Source organism: the organism of the source record quoted next, unplaced genomic scaffold, assembly GCF_019419815.1.
Source record: "Pyrus x bretschneideri cultivar Hongxiangsu unplaced genomic scaffold, Pyrus_bretschneideri_v1 Contig23, whole genome shotgun sequence".
In the NCBI taxonomy this organism is placed as follows: Eukaryota; Viridiplantae; Streptophyta; class Magnoliopsida; order Rosales; family Rosaceae; genus Pyrus; species Pyrus x bretschneideri.
In genome coordinates this window covers 1,843,983-1,861,496 of record NW_025999535.1, presented here as the reverse complement: position 1 = coordinate 1,861,496, position 17,514 = coordinate 1,843,983, and the positions used below count along the sequence as shown (strand labels likewise).

At 38.3% G+C, this 17,514-nt stretch overlaps 2 protein-coding genes across 2 annotated transcripts; one reads left to right on the top strand and one right to left on the bottom strand.

Moving 5' to 3' along the window:
• The first annotated feature begins 1,306 nt into the window (after positions 1-1,306).
• Positions 1,307-6,042, top strand: LOC103947658 (general transcription and DNA repair factor IIH helicase subunit XPD). The gene is made up of 12 exons (XM_048585828.1): positions 1,307-1,840; positions 1,963-2,243; positions 2,485-2,567; positions 2,671-3,074; positions 3,378-3,571; positions 3,742-3,922; positions 4,046-4,170; positions 4,410-4,499; positions 4,642-4,720; positions 4,810-4,886; positions 5,002-5,110; positions 5,560-6,042. The coding sequence occupies exons 1-12, from the start codon at positions 1,307-1,309 to the stop codon at positions 5,680-5,682; spliced, it is 2,280 nt and encodes a 759-aa protein (XP_048441785.1). The 3' UTR covers positions 5,683-6,042.
• Positions 6,043-6,464: 422 nt separating this feature from the next.
• On the bottom strand, positions 6,465-13,680 carry LOC125478071 (transcription factor BHLH42-like). The gene is given in 9 exon segments (XM_048585829.1): positions 6,465-6,841; positions 6,942-7,739; positions 7,741-7,793; positions 7,796-7,879; positions 8,484-9,039; positions 9,148-9,219; positions 9,731-9,827; positions 13,149-13,406; positions 13,528-13,680. Coding segments are annotated over 9 exon segments (2,115 nt in total). The 5' UTR covers positions 13,638-13,680; the 3' UTR covers positions 6,465-6,754.
• Positions 13,681-17,514: the final 3,834 nt, after the last annotated feature.

Genomic DNA, 17,514 nt, shown 5'->3' with positions numbered 1-17,514 from the left:
CATTTCGTCTAAACCAGTTTTCAACATTTCCTGAAGTTTCATTTTAAATTTTCATCATTTCTCTCGAAAGCAACCGATATCAATATATCTATTGATTTTTTTTCACAAATTTGCATATTGATATTTCTATCAATACCTATATATTGAACATTGGTACAGCTCTGCCTCCATTAGCAGCTCCAAAGCTCAGAGAAAGAGAGAACTTGTGTGTAAGAGAGGTATTTATCCAGGAAGATCCTTGTCGGATCCTTTTGGTGAGGATCATAATGATCCTCCAATCACATGTATTCATCGTACATCATACGGTTAGAAATCATTGTAAATTTTTTTATTTAAAATTGAATATAAACAGTACCTGACAAAAACTGGCCGCACGATGTACAATAAAATGATGTGATTGGAGGATCTAACGAGGATCCTCTCTCGGTATTTATGATTTGATTGATATGAGGGTAGAGGGTGCTGTGTGTAGGATTTAGATCCTCTCCGGATCCCCTCATTCGAGATCCCGGAGATCAATGCATGGTAACCATTCATCAAATATCGTGCGTCCACAATTGAATGTTTTTTATATTTTTAAAAGTAAAGCAGCCTCGTTTTGCATGAAAAATATATAAAAAAAAAAGAAAAAATTGTTCTCGTATGATCTTTGATGAACGGTTACTATGCATTGATTCCTGAGATCCCCAATGAGAAGATTCGGAGATAATCTAAATCCTCGTGTGTATACTATTTGTCGACTTTTGACAATAATTTTTTTTATAAATCGATAAGTTTATAATTTTTTTTAAAATATTTATTGCGACTTAATACAAAAAAATTATTTGGGAGAATGCCTTTCATGGAATAGCTAGACCTCGACCATCACGTCCTGAATCAATAAAATGAGAATAATGATGTCAACGCACTCTTTTTAACTTTGTGTATAGTTCATGTTAATCTTGACGGTTGATTTTACCATAATTATGGTGCACTACGTCAAATATAAAGAGTTTTAACGAAACAAATTAGGTACTGCTAACGAAAAATCATATTTTTTCCTTTCTCTGATACTATTCATTATACCTTTGTTTGTTATTTTTCATTAAAACTAATTTTTTTTTTGAACTTTTCGTTAGTTTTCTTTCACATATATATGATTCCCCTTGTTTGGGCCCATTTACATTGGCCGTTGAGAGAGTCCATAAACAATATGGATTAAAGGCCATAGTACAACCCGACTTCTAAACCGACATCTCCATACAAACCAGAGCCACCGTCCCTCTCCGTCTCAGTCAGAGCCAAAACCCAAAACCTGACAAAAACCATGAAGTTCCAGGTCGAAGACGTGACGGTCTACTTCCCGTACGACCACATATACCCGGAGCAATACGCCTACATGCTCGAGCTCAAGCGCGCCCTCGACGCCAAGGGCCACTGCCTCCTCGAGATGCCCACCGGCACCGGCAAAACCATCGCCCTCCTCTCTCTCATCACCTCCTACACTCTGTCCAAGCCCCAAAACCCCGTCAAGCTAATCTACTGCACCCGCACGGTTCACGAGATGGAGAAGACGCTCGCCGAGCTCAAGCTCCTCCACAATTACCAGGTCAAGCATCTGGGTCCGCAGGCCCAGATCTTGGCGGTGGGGCTTTCATCGAGGAAGAATCTGTGTGTTAATCCGACGGTGTTGGCGGCGGAGAATCGGGATTCCGTGGATGCGGCGTGCCGGAAATTGACTGCCAGCTGGGTCAGGAACTTGGCGGCGGAAAACCCAAATGTGCCGACTTGTGAGTTTTTTGAGGAGTATGAGAGAGCTGGGTCTGGAGCTGTTTTGCCTCCTGGGGTTTATACATTGCAGGTATTGGTCAATTGGGTTTTTGAAAATTTAGTTTCTTTGAATTGGGTTTTGAAAATTTTGTTTATGTTTTCTCGGAATTGAGTGATTGCAATTGGGTTGGTTTGTTTTGTGTGAAAATTAAGGATTTGAGGGCGTATGGGAAGCAGAAAGGGTGGTGCCCCTACTTCTTGGCGAGGCGTATGGTTCAGTTTTCGAATGTGGTGGTTTATAGTTATCAGTACATGCTTGATCCTAAAGTGGCTGGGATTATTTCCAAGGAAATGCAAAAGGAGTCTGTTGTGGTGTTTGATGAGGCTCATAACATTGATAATGTGTGCATCGAAGCGCTTAGTGTTAGCGTGAGGAGGCAGACAATTGAGGGTGCCAGGAGGAATCTCAGTAAGATGCAGCATGACATTGAAAGGTAGGTGCTTCTTTTGTTTGGAAATGATTGGTTATGGTTTTGTTGAATTCAAACTCTCTCAGCTCCGTAATTTTGAGGGGGCTTTACGCATTGCATCACTTATCCGTCTCTTTTTATTTTATCAGGGTTTGTTCAAATTACTGGCTAAGATTATTCCTAGATAGGCTTGTTTCCAGCTTTCTTAGTTAGGGCTCTTACGTTTAATACAGATTTTCATTCATTTGCTTGACATGGTAGGTAGGTTCAAGGCCACTGATGCAGATAGATTGCGTAAAGAATACAACCGGCTAGTTGAGGGTTTGGCACAAGGAGGAAACCTACCTAGTATGTTGATTGCTCATTCCCATGATTTTCTTCCATTGAAACTTAATTTTTGCTTGATGATTTCTCGAGTTCTCATAACTTGTTATTTCTTCTGCATATGCAGTCACAGATACTTGGCTTCAAAATCCTGCTCTACCTGATGATATTCTGAAGGAGGCTGTGCCTGGAAATATTCGTAAAGCAGACCATTTTGTGCATGTGTTACGAAGATTGGTCAATCATCTGGAAGGCCGTCTCGAAACCGAGAATGTTGAGAAGGAAGGCCCTGTTAGTTTTGTTGCCACTGTCAGTACACAAGCTGGAATTGACCAGAAAACTCTGAAGTTTTGTTATGATCGCCTACACTCACTAATGATGACGTTGGAAATTACTGACACAGATGAATTCTTACACATTCAAACGATTTGCGACTTTGCGACACTTGTGGGAACATACACTCGTGGATTCTCTGTTATAATTGAACCATTTGATGAGAGAATGCCACACATTCCTGATCCTGTTTTACAGGTTAGTTTTCGTGTTTTTTTCTTTTCAAATTACATTTTTAATACAAATGAAGATTGATTGATTCTGAAAATTGAACAATCGGTTAAACATATTACACCACTTTCAACAATTTTTAAAATTTTATGTCCACTCTATTGAAACTAATGATGTGATGGTTATTATAAAATCTTCCTGCAATATGTTCCCTTGCATATTTACTGTAAGAGTGTCTGCCTTTGCTTGATCTACTTATATTGCTTTGGTAATGGATGGACTGAAGTTGTTTTCAGTTCTAATCTAGTCTTTTCATATTTGGTATTCCAGCTTTGCTGTCATGATGCTTCACTTGCCATAAAGCCTGTATTTGATCGATTTCAATCAGTTGTGATTACATCTGGAACCTTGAGCCCGATTGATCTCTACCCCCGTCTTCTTAATTTCCATCCTGTCGTCAGTCGAAGTTTTACTATGTCATTAACAAGAGATTGCATATGCCCAATGGTTCTCACCCGTGGAAGGTATAAACATCAGAAAAGTATTTTCTGTGCTTACATTTCATTTCTCTTGATTCATTGTAGTAGGGGAGTTGTAAACTTTATTGTTCTTATCATATCATAAGTTGCCTATTATATTTAGCATTTAATCCTATTAGGTAGTATCTAAAGGTTGCTCTCGTATATTATTTCAGTGATCAGCTTCCAGTAAGTACCAAATATGATATGAGAAGTGATCTTGGCGTAGTAAGGAACTATGGGAGGTTGCTGCTGGAGATGGTTTCTGTTGTTCCAGATGGGGTTGTATGTTTTTTTGTCAGTTACTCTTATATGGATATGATAGTCAATAGCTGGAATGAAAATGGAATTTTGAAGGTAACTGCACTATCTCTGTCTCTTGCTTTTCCTGGGTATCTGTGGACCCTTTCTTTGTCCTCTTCTCCAAGGTTTCGATGAAGTTAGTTTTCAGAAAGGTGCTTACTGCTCCCATTGTCACAGGAAATAATGCAGCATAAGCTTGTTTTCATTGAGACCCAAGATGTGGTAGAGACTACTTTGGCTCTTGACAATTATCGTAAGGCTTGTGATTGTGGGAGGGGTGCTGTCTTCTTGTCTGTTGCCAGGTATATAAACATTCAGAATTTTTTTATTATTAATGTGCAATTAAAATAAAAAGGATGGATTGCCCTTCACTCAAAAAGGAAAAAAAAAAGGATGGAGTACCGTTTTGCTATTTGTGTACGCTGTCATCTTTAGAAAGCTATCCATTGTTCCATGCCACACACATTTCAGACCTTTCAATATTACAATTGATGGGTGACACAGTTCTCTCATGAGTAATATTATGTATGTACTTTCACAGAGGAAAAGTAGCTGAAGGAATAGACTTTGATCGACATTATGGACGATTAGTGATCATGTTTGGCATTCCTTTCCAGTACACATTAAGCAAGTGAGTTTATCTCTTTTGTTTTATTTATTGAAAAAGGGTATTTTGAATCAAATTTTCTGCATGTTTTAAATTTTAGTGTTTGGGGGTTTTGTTGGACTGAAACAAATTTTACGTCTGTGGCTTGACATACTTTTTCTCGCAGGATTTTGCTTGCGCGGCTGGAATACTTGCGGGATACCTTTCAAATAAAGGAAGGAGACTTTTTGACGTTTGATGCCTTGGTATCATTGCAGTGCCTTTCATAACGTATAAGAAATATTTGCTTTTTTAAGACATGTTTTCTAAACGTTTTGGGTTCTGTATGGTGCAGAGACAAGCAGCTCAATGCGTAGGCCGAGTCATCCGGTCAAAAGCGGACTATGGCATGATGATTTTTGCTGACAAAAGGTTTGTGTTCCTGTGTTCTTTTTTTATCAGTTGAATTCCAATATCATGAATTCACTACTGGAAGCTCTAGTTAAATATTAGGCACTGATTTTTGGATGCTTAACTTCAACTTCAGATATAGCCGTCATGACAAGCGATCCAAATTGCCTGGATGGATACTGTCGCATTTACGTGATGCACATCTGAACTTGAGCACGGACATGGCTCTGCATATAGCACGAGAGGTTTGCCCTTATTTGTTATCACATATTTCTACTATCTTATTACGTTTATTGATTAGCCTGAAATATGCATGTCTATTAGACTTTGTTTTTGTCGTTTTCCTTGCGAGTCATTCATCAATTGTTTTACCAGTCTGTTGTGACCCTAGTAAACCATCCCTTTAGAACTGTGCTAGATGATTTTGGGACCCAAAGAGAATAAACTAGAAGGATCGAAACCGAAGCATTGAAACACATCTTATTTGGGCTGACGAAGTGCGATTGCTACTTTTTCAACTGAGTCAGAAAAATATCTAAAAATACCTAGCGTTTTTAGTTTCCTTTTTTGCCAGAATCACCCAGTGTTATGACGATAAAATCGAACTTTCACCTTGTTGAAGCTTCTGGCAGTTGATTAGAATTGCATGCGATTTATCTTTTGGTATGTTAATCTTTTCTTATCTTGAAAACAGTTCCTTAGGAAGATGGCTCAACCATATGATAAGGTTGGTGGCGGCAGCGGTAAGAAAACCCTTTTATCCCAAGAAGACTTAGAGAAGATGGGCGAAAGCATTGCTAATGATTTGCTGCGTTAAGGAGTCTGCCTGAAAGCTGTGTCGCGGTTTGTGGGTTTTTGGTTCGTCGTTGGCCAGTTATCAGTCCTGCACGGAAGAGTTTGGCCAACTTAGGAGATTTTGTTATCGATGATCTGAGCAGTTACCTACCGGAGCATGGCACAGCCTTACGATAAAAATTTCACTCAAATTCGATTTTCCGGGTTTCAGGATTGAAATATGCTGTACAAATTCATAGTCGTGTAGATTTTTGGCTTGTAGTTTGTCTTTCTCATGATCAAATTATGGCTAGAGCTACATTTTTGAACCTCAGTTTTGACTAGTTATTAGATGTTTACCATGGCCATGAGTTTATAAAAGTTCTAGCTGTGTTTATCCTCATTTCTACGCGGATTGGTTCCCCATGAATTTTCCTTTTTGCATAACTTTTGTATATTTTAAATGGATGCTTGGAGCTAACGGAAGACTGAGCGCAAAACCGTGCGCAAGGATTCATACAGTTGATCTTACTTAGTAAGATAAAATTTGGTTGTTGTATACTATTGTCAGCTCTCCAAGACGTTCACTCCTCGTGTAATGACATTTTTGGAGAGGTGTAGAATGATGGTTTGGGAGTGTTGTTAATTGCTTCGATTGTAGACCATTTGATTAGGAGAAGGCGAATTTAAACTCAAGACCTCGAGTGCTATAGAATATGCTCTTAACTAGTTGGATTACACGCCTCTTGCCAGAATTAAACACATTATAAGTTCATAGCATGGGTATATGACGAATGGAATACGAAGGACTTTGCAACAACGACAAAACATGAAAGATATAATGATTTTTAGATTATGCCAAATGTCTCAGAAATAATACACTTTGTTAGATTACAATACAGGGGAATAAACAATACACACCAATTGGTCAAAAGAAAGAAAAAAAAAATGTTCTAGTTAACATTGTACAGTAAGTAGCACTGATGACCCATAAACACCAATCGGAATATTTTGTTTTCCAATTTTTTCCCCCTCCAAAACTCTTTAATTACGTACACAAACTGCTTACCCTAAATCGTCCTGCAGATTTTTACACAAACACAACCAATAACGGATTAAGAGTCAGATTGAGGTATAATTTGATTTATCACCCTCTTCACTTCCGTAATACTTATTTTCTTGCCGCTCACGTTATCCTTCACCTGAAAAAAATGAAATTAAAAAAATGTCAAAAAATCAGAAGAATAATTCTCATTAACTAATATTGCATGGTGAAAGTGAAATACTACATAAATTACGTACCTTGGCCCTCAGTTCAGCAACGAAGTACCCATTATTCAATGAGGACTGGACAACCGTGGTCTCAATTCTTAGCTCCCTAAGTGTTTGCATCACATCAAGCAATAACCCTTCTCTATAAGGGCATTGGAGCTCCAACAACCCGTCACTCTCGATTATTGACACCTCTAGAGAAGTTCCCGTCACCATAGGTGTTGGTGACGGTTCTGGCTGAGGTGGTGGCGGCGGCAGTGGAGATGGTAAGTCCTCCATTGCTTTAGGCTTAGCAATGGCGACGCCACCACTTCCTTCCACAATCCTCAACTTCCTTTTTTCCGACCCGTGGCCGGCCTGTGTCCGCTCTACTACTGGGAGCCCACTTCGCAAATCTTTACAACTACTCGACCTTTGCATTTCCCCGGATGATCTCGACCGTTGATCATCCTCCATCGGCACGTTACGTGCCTCGAGATCCTGAATTTTCTTACGCAGTTGCTTCACGTACTCGATTGTGTCCCCTAATATGGAAGCCTTGTCCATTTTTGTCACAAAAGGCACAAGCGACCTTAGTATAATAAACCTCTCATTAAGCTTCTCTCTACGTCGTCGTTCCGCTAACACATGATTGGCGCTGAGCTCGTCTTGTGGGGTCCCTTTCCTCAACCGAGTCGAGGCTTCACCCTCGTGAGATTTTGGCGAGTTCTCATCACGGTATTTTGAGTGAAGGAACGGTACACTGAACAAGATATATTTCAAGAGCCATTGGGACGTGCCTTCGGCCGGCATAAGGAGGTGGTGATCAACTCGGCTCGACCACTTGGCTAAAAGCTGACTGAGTTGAACAAACTGCATAATCGGTGGACGAATCATCGTCCACCGAGTCGACTGTCCTTGGAGTATGGTGGAGACCGTCTCAGAGTAATGTGTGTCATCATTTGTCAACTCCTCTAGCGCTAGGGGTCCTGAACACACTAAACAAATTAGGTTGCAATAATTTGTCAAGAAAATACCAACAAACAAACAATTAGTTATAATAATGATTAGGTTGAAAGCTTGATTAAGAAGTACTTAATTCAACATTTAACATTGAACTTTATGAAGGTTAATTGAAACTTTGATCCTAATCCAAATATAATATGAAATCAAAGGAGCAAATTGGCCAGTTTTTTCACGTGGCTAGGAAAACCACGCATACAGGTTGAACTTTTGCCTTAGGGTTTTGTCTTTTTTCGTTCAGACAACGTGGTACAATCCCGAGAAAGGAAGAGTTTTTCAGGGATCGCTGCAGCGCGTCGAATTTTTCAATGTATAGCACACGTTGGTACACCATAATATAAGGTGTTATCATAATATAAATAGTTATAAATAGTTTTAAAGTATTCAAACATATATATTATAATACTTTGTGTAACAAGCTGTGTTCATGATATATTGAAATTCCTGCATTTCTAAGGAAACTAATGTCTATAAATTGTTGATTTTAATTTTTACTCTATTGAGATTAAGAAGTAAAAAAAAGCAAAACAAAAGAAGGGTATACCAATTAATTACTAAGTTTTATAGTACCTGCGTGCGGTGGTTGAAGGCCGCTGCTCAGTGGCTCTTGTACTGACGGCCACCGCCGGGTTGACTCCGCTCGATACGAGTCAGCTTGGCGCTGCTGATCAGCTGGATTCCTAGACTGACTTAAGGCTAACAAGTGGAAATCAGAGTCCAAGTTATTTGAGGCGTCGTCAGGGGAGCCGAGCCGGATGTCTTCGGACATCTCGAGTTGCATGAGCTCGCTTGGCTCGGCAACTGCGGCCAAAGCCTGAGGAGGATTTGCGGCGGGAACCACGGCTCCACCATTGGGGCCTGTTTCGGCTTCGGAGTCGGACTCGGCTTCGTCGTCCTCCTCCTGATTATCATCTTCTTCGTCCTCTTCGTCTTCTTGGGCGGCGTTGAGAGGAGGGTCGGTGGACATGGCGGGTAGGAGGTTTGAGGAGTGGAAATGTGGATGGTCGGATGAGGTGGTGGGGTTGGAGGTGGAGTGCTCGGAGAGGGCAGGTTTTGGGGGTGGAGGGTGGTGGTGGTCAACGAAGAAGGTTTTGACGCGTTGGACAAAGGCGTGGTCTTCTGGAACCTACATTAAATTAATACGTACAATAACAAAATATTTTAATACATAATTAAACATGCATAAATAAGGTGACCTTTTAATTTGACTAACAAAAAAAAAATTATCACGTACCCTCTCTGTGGTGCCAAACTCTACGACGCCGCCTAGAAGAGGAACGCACACCACAGTCTGTATACGAGCACTCTGTAGAGTCATGCAAAGAAACACAATAAGTTTGTAATGCATAATACGTGAAGACATAATCTCATTAAACACTATATGGAAAGACGTTACCATTGTACTTAGTTTTTATTTTTAAGCATAACGTTCTAAACTACTCTAATCTAAAAAGTTCGAATTCAAAATTAAGCACAATGAGGCTTTACACTATTCTAACATAGTGATTTAAGTTACGTCTGCATTATGGGTACTTACTTTGCCAAGCTCTCATATACATTAGCGAATTTCAAACTCTGGACCTAAATTACGTGATGCATGACATCCATCAGGCTAATCTCGATGTCTTACTTTTACCAAACTATTTAATACTAATTTAGGAAACATGACAACAAAAACAGATATAGGGTGTGGAATTACTCCCTAGGTAGGATTTGAGGCCAGCTAGTTGTAATAACTTGAGTTTTACACTACGGTATTGTATTCATAAAGCTGCACAAAGGAGATAGAGGTTGGCTTTGTTTAGTATAGATGGTACCTTTGCCAAAATAGCCCTGGAAAAGGTTTTGCTATCGACCTCGTTTGCACCCGTGAGCCATACATGCTGCCTCCTTGCGTATGCTTTACCTGGCAACCTACGTTCGTACGCATATCAAAATCTTCCTTAATCAACCATTTAAATTATTATCCTTTCATAATCATATAGTAAATAGCTAACTTTGTATGCTTATACGAAGCTTTGAAAGATGAAGAGGTAGTTACACATAAACGGTAATGTTTCAGTTAGTGCAAGTAAATAGGCAGGCCTCTATTCATTAGGGTGAGGGATGCATATTGCTAGCTTTAGGTCTCGTTTGAAAATGCGTTTTTGAACATCACTTAAGCTCATACCATTTCCTACTGGAAGAACTTCTATTACAAACATGCTATGTCAATAAAAACCTAAATAATTCTTAAAAAAGTACTTGAAGTGCTACTTGAATGAAGCACCTGTTTAGAAACCACTACCGATTGCTTTTCTAACAATTTTAATTATTTGGAAGCGTTTTAAAGCATTTTAAAATGCTTTTATATAACTATTTTATGGATTTTCATTAGTTAAATAATAGAAATGAGGTATTGTGTCATCCACACACTTCTTTTTACCTTCCACACACTCATTTTTACCTTCTACACATCCTATTAATTTTTGTCAATTCATTCGATTTGACAACCAAAAATTAAGATGAGAGTGTAAAAAGTAAAAAGGGGTAGCACCACCTAGAAATGTAAACATGTAGCAACAAATTAAGTTGAGTGCTACTGCATGTGGTGGGTGCCGAAAGGCATCTCTAAAGCCCATGACCTAGAACTAGAGAGCTGCAGTAATTCCTTATATCTGAAAAAGCACGTCGTTTTATATCCAGTGGGTTTAAGAAGGGGCATAAGAGTACGGGCCCGATACATTATTTGACCTACTCCCACACAAGAGAGAATAATACAGATTCTCCTTTAGCTGTGTGTCTGGCATTGATGAACACATTTGATTGTCTGTTATCCCAAACAAGTAGCTTCCATCCCACTGAAGCAGGTGAAGAAGTAAGTGATAACTAGCCTAGATATTTCAACGTTAAAAATTTAATTTATATAAATTCACTCCATCTATAAATAGCCAAATCCCTCGGCAGAGTCCCAGAATATGAGAATATATTCACCCACCAGTCTCTAAATTAAGCAGTTTCCAATCTTAAAATTGTAAAAAATTTAACAAGCGTATCTAAGCAAACTGTCCTTCATTAACTCCTCAGCAGACTAGAATTCCAGAAGTAGTGCAGTTACAGAAAATGCAAGAAGAATATCACGATGATCAAATGCTTTATTTACATAACAAACAGAAAAATGTACATCAAGAATATTGAAGTTTGGTTACTTAGCACAGAGTATATAGGAGCAGTTTTTTTAGCAGGGATCTTGTTTTACCTTAGAGTTTAGCGTTAGGGTTTTCGTTACAGTAGAATATATAGGATTCATGCTAAGGAGCTCGTATATATGTATTATGTATTATTTGAAACGGACTTCAAAAACAGACATGTCAATATTTTCTGCATGTGTATCGTATTGTTGTGTATATGTATGACACACATGTATACAAAGAGACAAAGCAAGATCAAACAAACAAAACATCACTAAACTAACAACGACGGGGTACTTTGGATTTAGAGGAGAGATTTTTCAGTGTAACGGTCGCACGAGATGGTACATCACGTATCTTTATATAAATGGTGGGTTGTGTGTGTTAAAAGATTAATAACTTAAAAATTAAAATTTTTCACCACTTACATAAAAACACGTGATGTATCATCCATGTTTTCGTCACAACTAAAAATTTCTCGATTTAGAGAAGTTGTTTGGGCTTGTAAAGTTTGCCTGACAGAGATATTGGAGGAGGCGGTATTACGTCAACGTAGAGATTCACATGTGCCAAGATGCATTCTTTCACGCTTAACTACAGCCTTACATTTGTAGATAATTATTTTCATCTTTGGAAAAGTCACAGTTCCCGACAATTTTTGGCTCACCCACATTTACCACACTCATATGATTATATCTCACCGCCAGCTGTTTACACAAACTTATACAGTGTCCTATTGTCTATCTACAGAAAGCAAATTTAAGAGTATTTGTCAAATATCATAAATGTCATGGGCAGGTAACGTAGGGCATTGTTTGTACTCATGCATGCAACTATACCAAATACTAAATCCATCAACCACAATCAGTACGACACCGGCGGAAAGTGAGCTTTTATTTGCAGTAGTTGTTAGTACTGATTGATAATACCAAATGGGGTATTGGGGTATGCAAGCACAGAGTCCATAATTTATGAGGGGTTTCAAAAAAAATTTATCCTCCTATGTATTACATATGAGTATAAATTTACTATAAAAAAGTTTTTAATTGAAAAGAAAAATCATCATATGATTTAACGAAAATTAATGAAAAGAGTTTGAAAACTTTGAGTTTTAACGATAAGGACAAAATAAAGGGTAAAATGAATAATACCATGATTGACTTTTTAGTGTAAAAATGTGGTTTTTCGTTAAAGTGAACAGTATTGGAAGCTTTTCGTTAAAGTTCCCATGATTTTATTTATATTACAGTTGATTAAGTGAAACTTATACTTAATATATTAACTTTTCACTTTTCTCTAGGAAAAAAAAAACTTGTGTATTATTTTCTTCCGCTTTTCTTTAACAAAAAACTAACTCATGCATTAATTGCTTTCTTCCACATACACAATTGTATTTTCATCTCTCTTTTAGACGTGATCCATTTTTTTATGGATGAACCGTAAATCATGATTTCATAGCAATTGGAGATTATTCAATTAGTAAGACTAAGATGCTAATTTCAATTAAATTCGCACAGGACCCTTAAAATGTAGACAGCCTTGGACAACACCCCTAAATATTTATCACCTATGTGTTAGGAGAAAGTGTGTGTAGTTATTATGGCACATCAAAACAGTAATTCTACAATATTCATCTTTAATGTGTAGTACTCAAGCATATATCTCAAGCTTGTGGGAACGAAACAAGATGAGGATATATAACCGCTGTAAGTTCCCCCTCACCCCCCATATAACCATGTAAGTTAATAATAGCAACATTGATAGGGTTTTTTTCTCATTATATTTTGTAAATTAAGGAAGCATTTTAACTAAATTTTACTTGTTACGTATGCCACATAACAGCTGTGTGAAACAATTAATAAAAGCGTTGAATATTCACATTACCATAAAAAAATACTACTAATAGTTGCAGAGTTTTGCACTGAACTTACACCACAAAAAGCAATAATATATTTGTCAGGACTTATTAAAAATTGAAGAAGTTTGCAGGGATTGAAGAGAACGTGAAAATCTATATAGCCAAGTAATTAAATAGAAGCATAATGAGGTGCTATTAATTGCTTACCCGACGCCGGGGGGAAAGGAGAATGAGACACACATCAAGTAGAACCATTCGGACTCGGTTAAGTCCTCCGGGGATAAGGAGGCACAAGGGCGGCGTGCCGGTGGCTGGTTCGTCTCTCCAGCAGACAAAGAGTCGTAGAGCTCTCTTAGCTGCTGGCTCCGCTGAAGTGACGCCTCCTCGGCACTCACTTCCATTGGTTGCACCGTCTTCCTCGTCTTGATGGCTCCATTGTAGTACCCATCTGACCATACTAAGATCCTGATGTATTCATCATGATGAATAATAATTACATTTATTAATTAATTTTCTTGAAGAATTAATGAATGGAAATGAAATGAAATTGAAGGTACGGTAGGGTTTCTGGGTTAGGTAGACGTACCCTTGTTGGGGACAGATTTGCCAGAAGAGACTGTAAGTCCATTGAACAGATTGGACTGAGGCCTGCAACATACCGCGGAGGCGGCTGCTACTTGGCGCCGGCAAAGCCATTTTTGGCCACCTGACCTTCTCTATACCTCTACTAGTCTTAGATAGAGAGAGAGAGAGAGAGAGAGTTGAGCTTAAGCTAGCTACCGTTTTTTCGTAACTCTCCTTTTTTTTCTATGAAATAAAATCTAGATTAAGCAAAAAAAAATTAAGGATTAAGAGAAAAGATAAGGGGTTCCAGTTTTGGGATTTTGGGTTTGATACGTAAGTGAAAAGGCAGCAGAAAGGAGGAGGTGAGTTTGCAGAGCTAGCTAATGATCAAACACCTTTGGTGTTTGAGAGGTAAACTGATATATGAAGAGTACATAAAGGAAAAATAGAAAGGTGGAAGAACTTTAAGGAGAGAAGAGAAGGTGAGAAGAACGTTAAAGCAGACCAGCAGGTGGAGAGAGAGAGAGAGAGAGAGAGAGAGAGAGAGAGAGAGGAGTTGAGAAGAAGAGTGAAAAGGTAGATGATGACTTTGAGGAAGATACGTTAGTTGCATCCCAAGAAATGCCATCTTTTTTACCTCTTGACTTTGGCTTTTAAAAATAAAAACTAATATGGTACGCGTATATTATTGTCGTAATGTTATATAATAATGATATACTAATATGTAATTTTTTTCATTAAACATTTGTTATTGATATGAGAGTTCAGATAATAATATAACTGTGGTATATAAGTTCATTACATCTACAAGATAGGGTGAGGATGTTAAAAATTCAGTGGAAATACGAATGGTCGTTGGACATGGCTGATGGGAAGAGTTTTTAGGGGGAGAGAGAGAAAGAGAGCATTAGTGGGAAGACGGAAAGAGTTTGGCGATATTGTGGGGGTTTTGACTGGTCGGTCTACCGGACAGCTCGGGCTGATCAGTCATGCTGTGCTCAGCTTGCGCGCGTGGCTTCATATGATTGCAACATTGAGTGTCTCTTTCTCTACGTATGAGAGAGAGAGAGAGAGAGAGAGAGAGAGAGAGAGAGGAGACTTTTTTTTATGGGTCAGAGGAGAGAGGTGGGATTAGGTGGCCGAAGACTGGGCGTTGGAGTTTCAGTTTAGAATTATATGAGCATGTGAAAGTTGAAGCTACCAATAATTCCACATCCACTTGTCAAAACGTGTTACATGGCATACTAAAGTTTCATTTCAAAGTCACCAGAATTTCTTAAGTTTAATTTGGAAACATACGTTACGTAATGTACCAGTTTATGTTTTATAACAAAATTGGACAGTATTAATCGATATGACTTATTTTTAGAGAATATATATTTAAAAAATGAATTTAAGTTTTATATAATAATGTTACATGATTGTATTTAATAAATTTCCAAAAGTCACTTATGAAGTTATGAGATTTTTAAGATAGTTGTTATTGATAAAAAAATGTCATTGCAGAAAAATATAAGAGAGAAAATCTACCTAAAGTAAGACTTTTTTAGAGTACAAGTTATAACAGTTCCATTTTTCTATTTAAATTTTCCCTTTCCTTCCTAGGACTTATACCATATAAAACTCCAACTAATTAATCTGGTGAACTTCAACACATTAGTCAAATTCAAGACATTAGGCACAAGGGTTTTGTTTTTACTTTCCCATAAATGGGGTATTTCAATTCCTTACAACATCTTGAACTTCAACACACTAGTCAAATTCAAGACATTAGGCACAAGGTTTTTGTTTTTTCTTTCCCATAAATGGGGTATTTGTCTTTAGGGTAAATTACACTTTCATACCTTAATTAGGTTTGGGGTCTATTTCAATTCCTTACAACATCTTCAAAACATTTCACTTTCATACCTTACGTACTATTTTATTTCAAAATAATACCTCCGTTACATTTTCTATCCATTGGTTTGTTACATGCTGACGTAGCATTAGTGGATCCTGTTACACGTCAGCCCATTCCCTCCAAAACTTGCACACGTGGATATCCATCTGCCACGTCATGCCAACTCAGCAAAAAAAAAAATTGAAAAGGGGATCTGGGCAATCACCATCTTCCTCTTCTCCTTCTACCTCACCTCTGCCGCCGCCTTCCAGCTGGTTCCCTGAGGTCCGATTTCACCCCGAGTTCTCCGAACCACATCCACCACTTTGACGGTTTTCAAGTGGAGCGGGTCACCAAGGAAGTTCAATTGAAACCTAGCTCTCCGTCGCTGTTGGTGGGCACAAGGTCGAATCAGGGCGATCAAGGCTTGCTTCACCCACTCACCTTCGACTCCACTGATTCGAACCAGCGAGTTCGTCATAGCGGATCTGCGCATATTCAACCTGTTTGACGGGAAAGATTTGGTGTTTTGACTCCCTCCCTGGTTTTTGTGGAGGCTACAGCGAAACGATCCTGGATGCGACGTCGGTGAGCACATACATGTTTTCTTTGGCATCGAAATCAGTCTGGTTATCTTTGAAATGGCGATGGATCGGTTTGAATGGTGGTTGGGAGATATTGAGCATGGTTGATGGAGAATTGGAGGGACGGAGACGAAAAGGAGGAGGCCGGACCGACGCTGATCGGTGGTGGTGGTGATTGTGGATCTGCTGATTGTAGTAGTGGTGGTCCTGGTGGTGTTGGAAGAAGATGGAGGCTGGAGATGAAAAGTTGGAGATTGTCGAAGAAAGGGGTTGCGAGGAACGGTAAGGGATGGGGTTGTGGGGTTATTTATTTTTTAATTAATTATTTTTAAATGCATTAAAAATTATTTTTTAGTCACGTGGCACAAATGTAGCAGCCACATAGCACAAATGTGTCAGCTACGTCAGCATTTAGACCAATTGATGGAAAATGTAACAGAGGTATTATTTTGAAATAAAATAGTACGTGAGGTACGAAAGTGAAATGTTTTGAAGATGTTGTAAGGCATTAAATAGATCCCAAACCTGAGATATGAAAGTGTAATTTACCCTTGTCTTTTAGTTTTATAAAAGAGGAAATCCTAGCTAGTTAGCATATCTAGTGGTGTGTCTACTTCTATATATATATAAAATTAATTTGTACTCTTTTTTTACTTTCCTCTTTTTTGTCAGCAATTATAGGTTCGTTTGGAAGTATTTTTAAAATAATTAAAAGTGCTTTTGATGAAATTGATTTTGAGTTTTAAAAGCAATTTCAGTGTTTTTTTTTTTTGAAGAAACACCAGATATGTGCTTCTTGTAGGAAACACTTAAGGTGTTTTCCAGAATTCACTTGGATAATTACAAAGGATTGGTTTTATAAACATCTTTACCAAAAATATTTCTAATCATTTTAAAAGCATTTCTAAAAGAGCTCTATATTATTGCCTTTTCGAAATATGTGTGTGTGTGTGTTGTGAACAACAAAAAACCATGTACTGCAATAGGGAAAGACAATTTTCCAACAAGTCTGAAGCTGCCAAAAAGGAGAAAAAAAAGTCAGAAGCAAAAAAAAGATCACACTGGAAGGGTCACCTTCGAACTAAATATTTTGCCAACCACACGGTTGAGCCAACACAAAATTAAGGATGACATCTTGATTTCCCAAAGCTCAGGAAGAAACCACTAAAAAAACCCACCGCAAGTTGTAGTGTTGTACGACCTGGGTTTCCCTTGGCAAGCCCATCTATATTCACTTTGACCCAAAGATACCGAGAAGGATGACAAAGAACCAGAATATAAGCAGTGTTGCACAACATAACCAAGATCCCAAGAAAACTAAATTTCTTTATCCAAAACACCATGGACATGACTAGGGAGAAAGAGCTCCAACCTGCCTATGACATATTTCTCATTTTCTAGTAATTAGGGTTTTAGCTTAAATAATTTTCCAGGTTCTGTGTCTCTGTGATCATAGGCAGGAATTAGCTTCATCAACAAGCAGCAACTATTGGAAGTCTCCTCCAATTTTTTCTGATATGAAATGAACCTTAGCTCAGAGGTCTAG

Excerpts from the sequence above, each read along its gene's own strand:
- LOC103947658 (XM_048585828.1), top strand. The coding sequence starts at position 1,307 with ATGAAGTTCCAGGTCGAAGACGTGACGGTCTACTTCCCGTACGACCAC. Across the intron at positions 2,568-2,670 it reads ACAAGGAGGAAACCTACCTA|TCACAGATACTTGGCTTCAA; the intron begins GTATGTTGATTG and ends CTGCATATGCAG. Across the intron at positions 3,075-3,377 it reads TTCCTGATCCTGTTTTACAG|CTTTGCTGTCATGATGCTTC; the intron begins GTTAGTTTTCGT and ends TTGGTATTCCAG.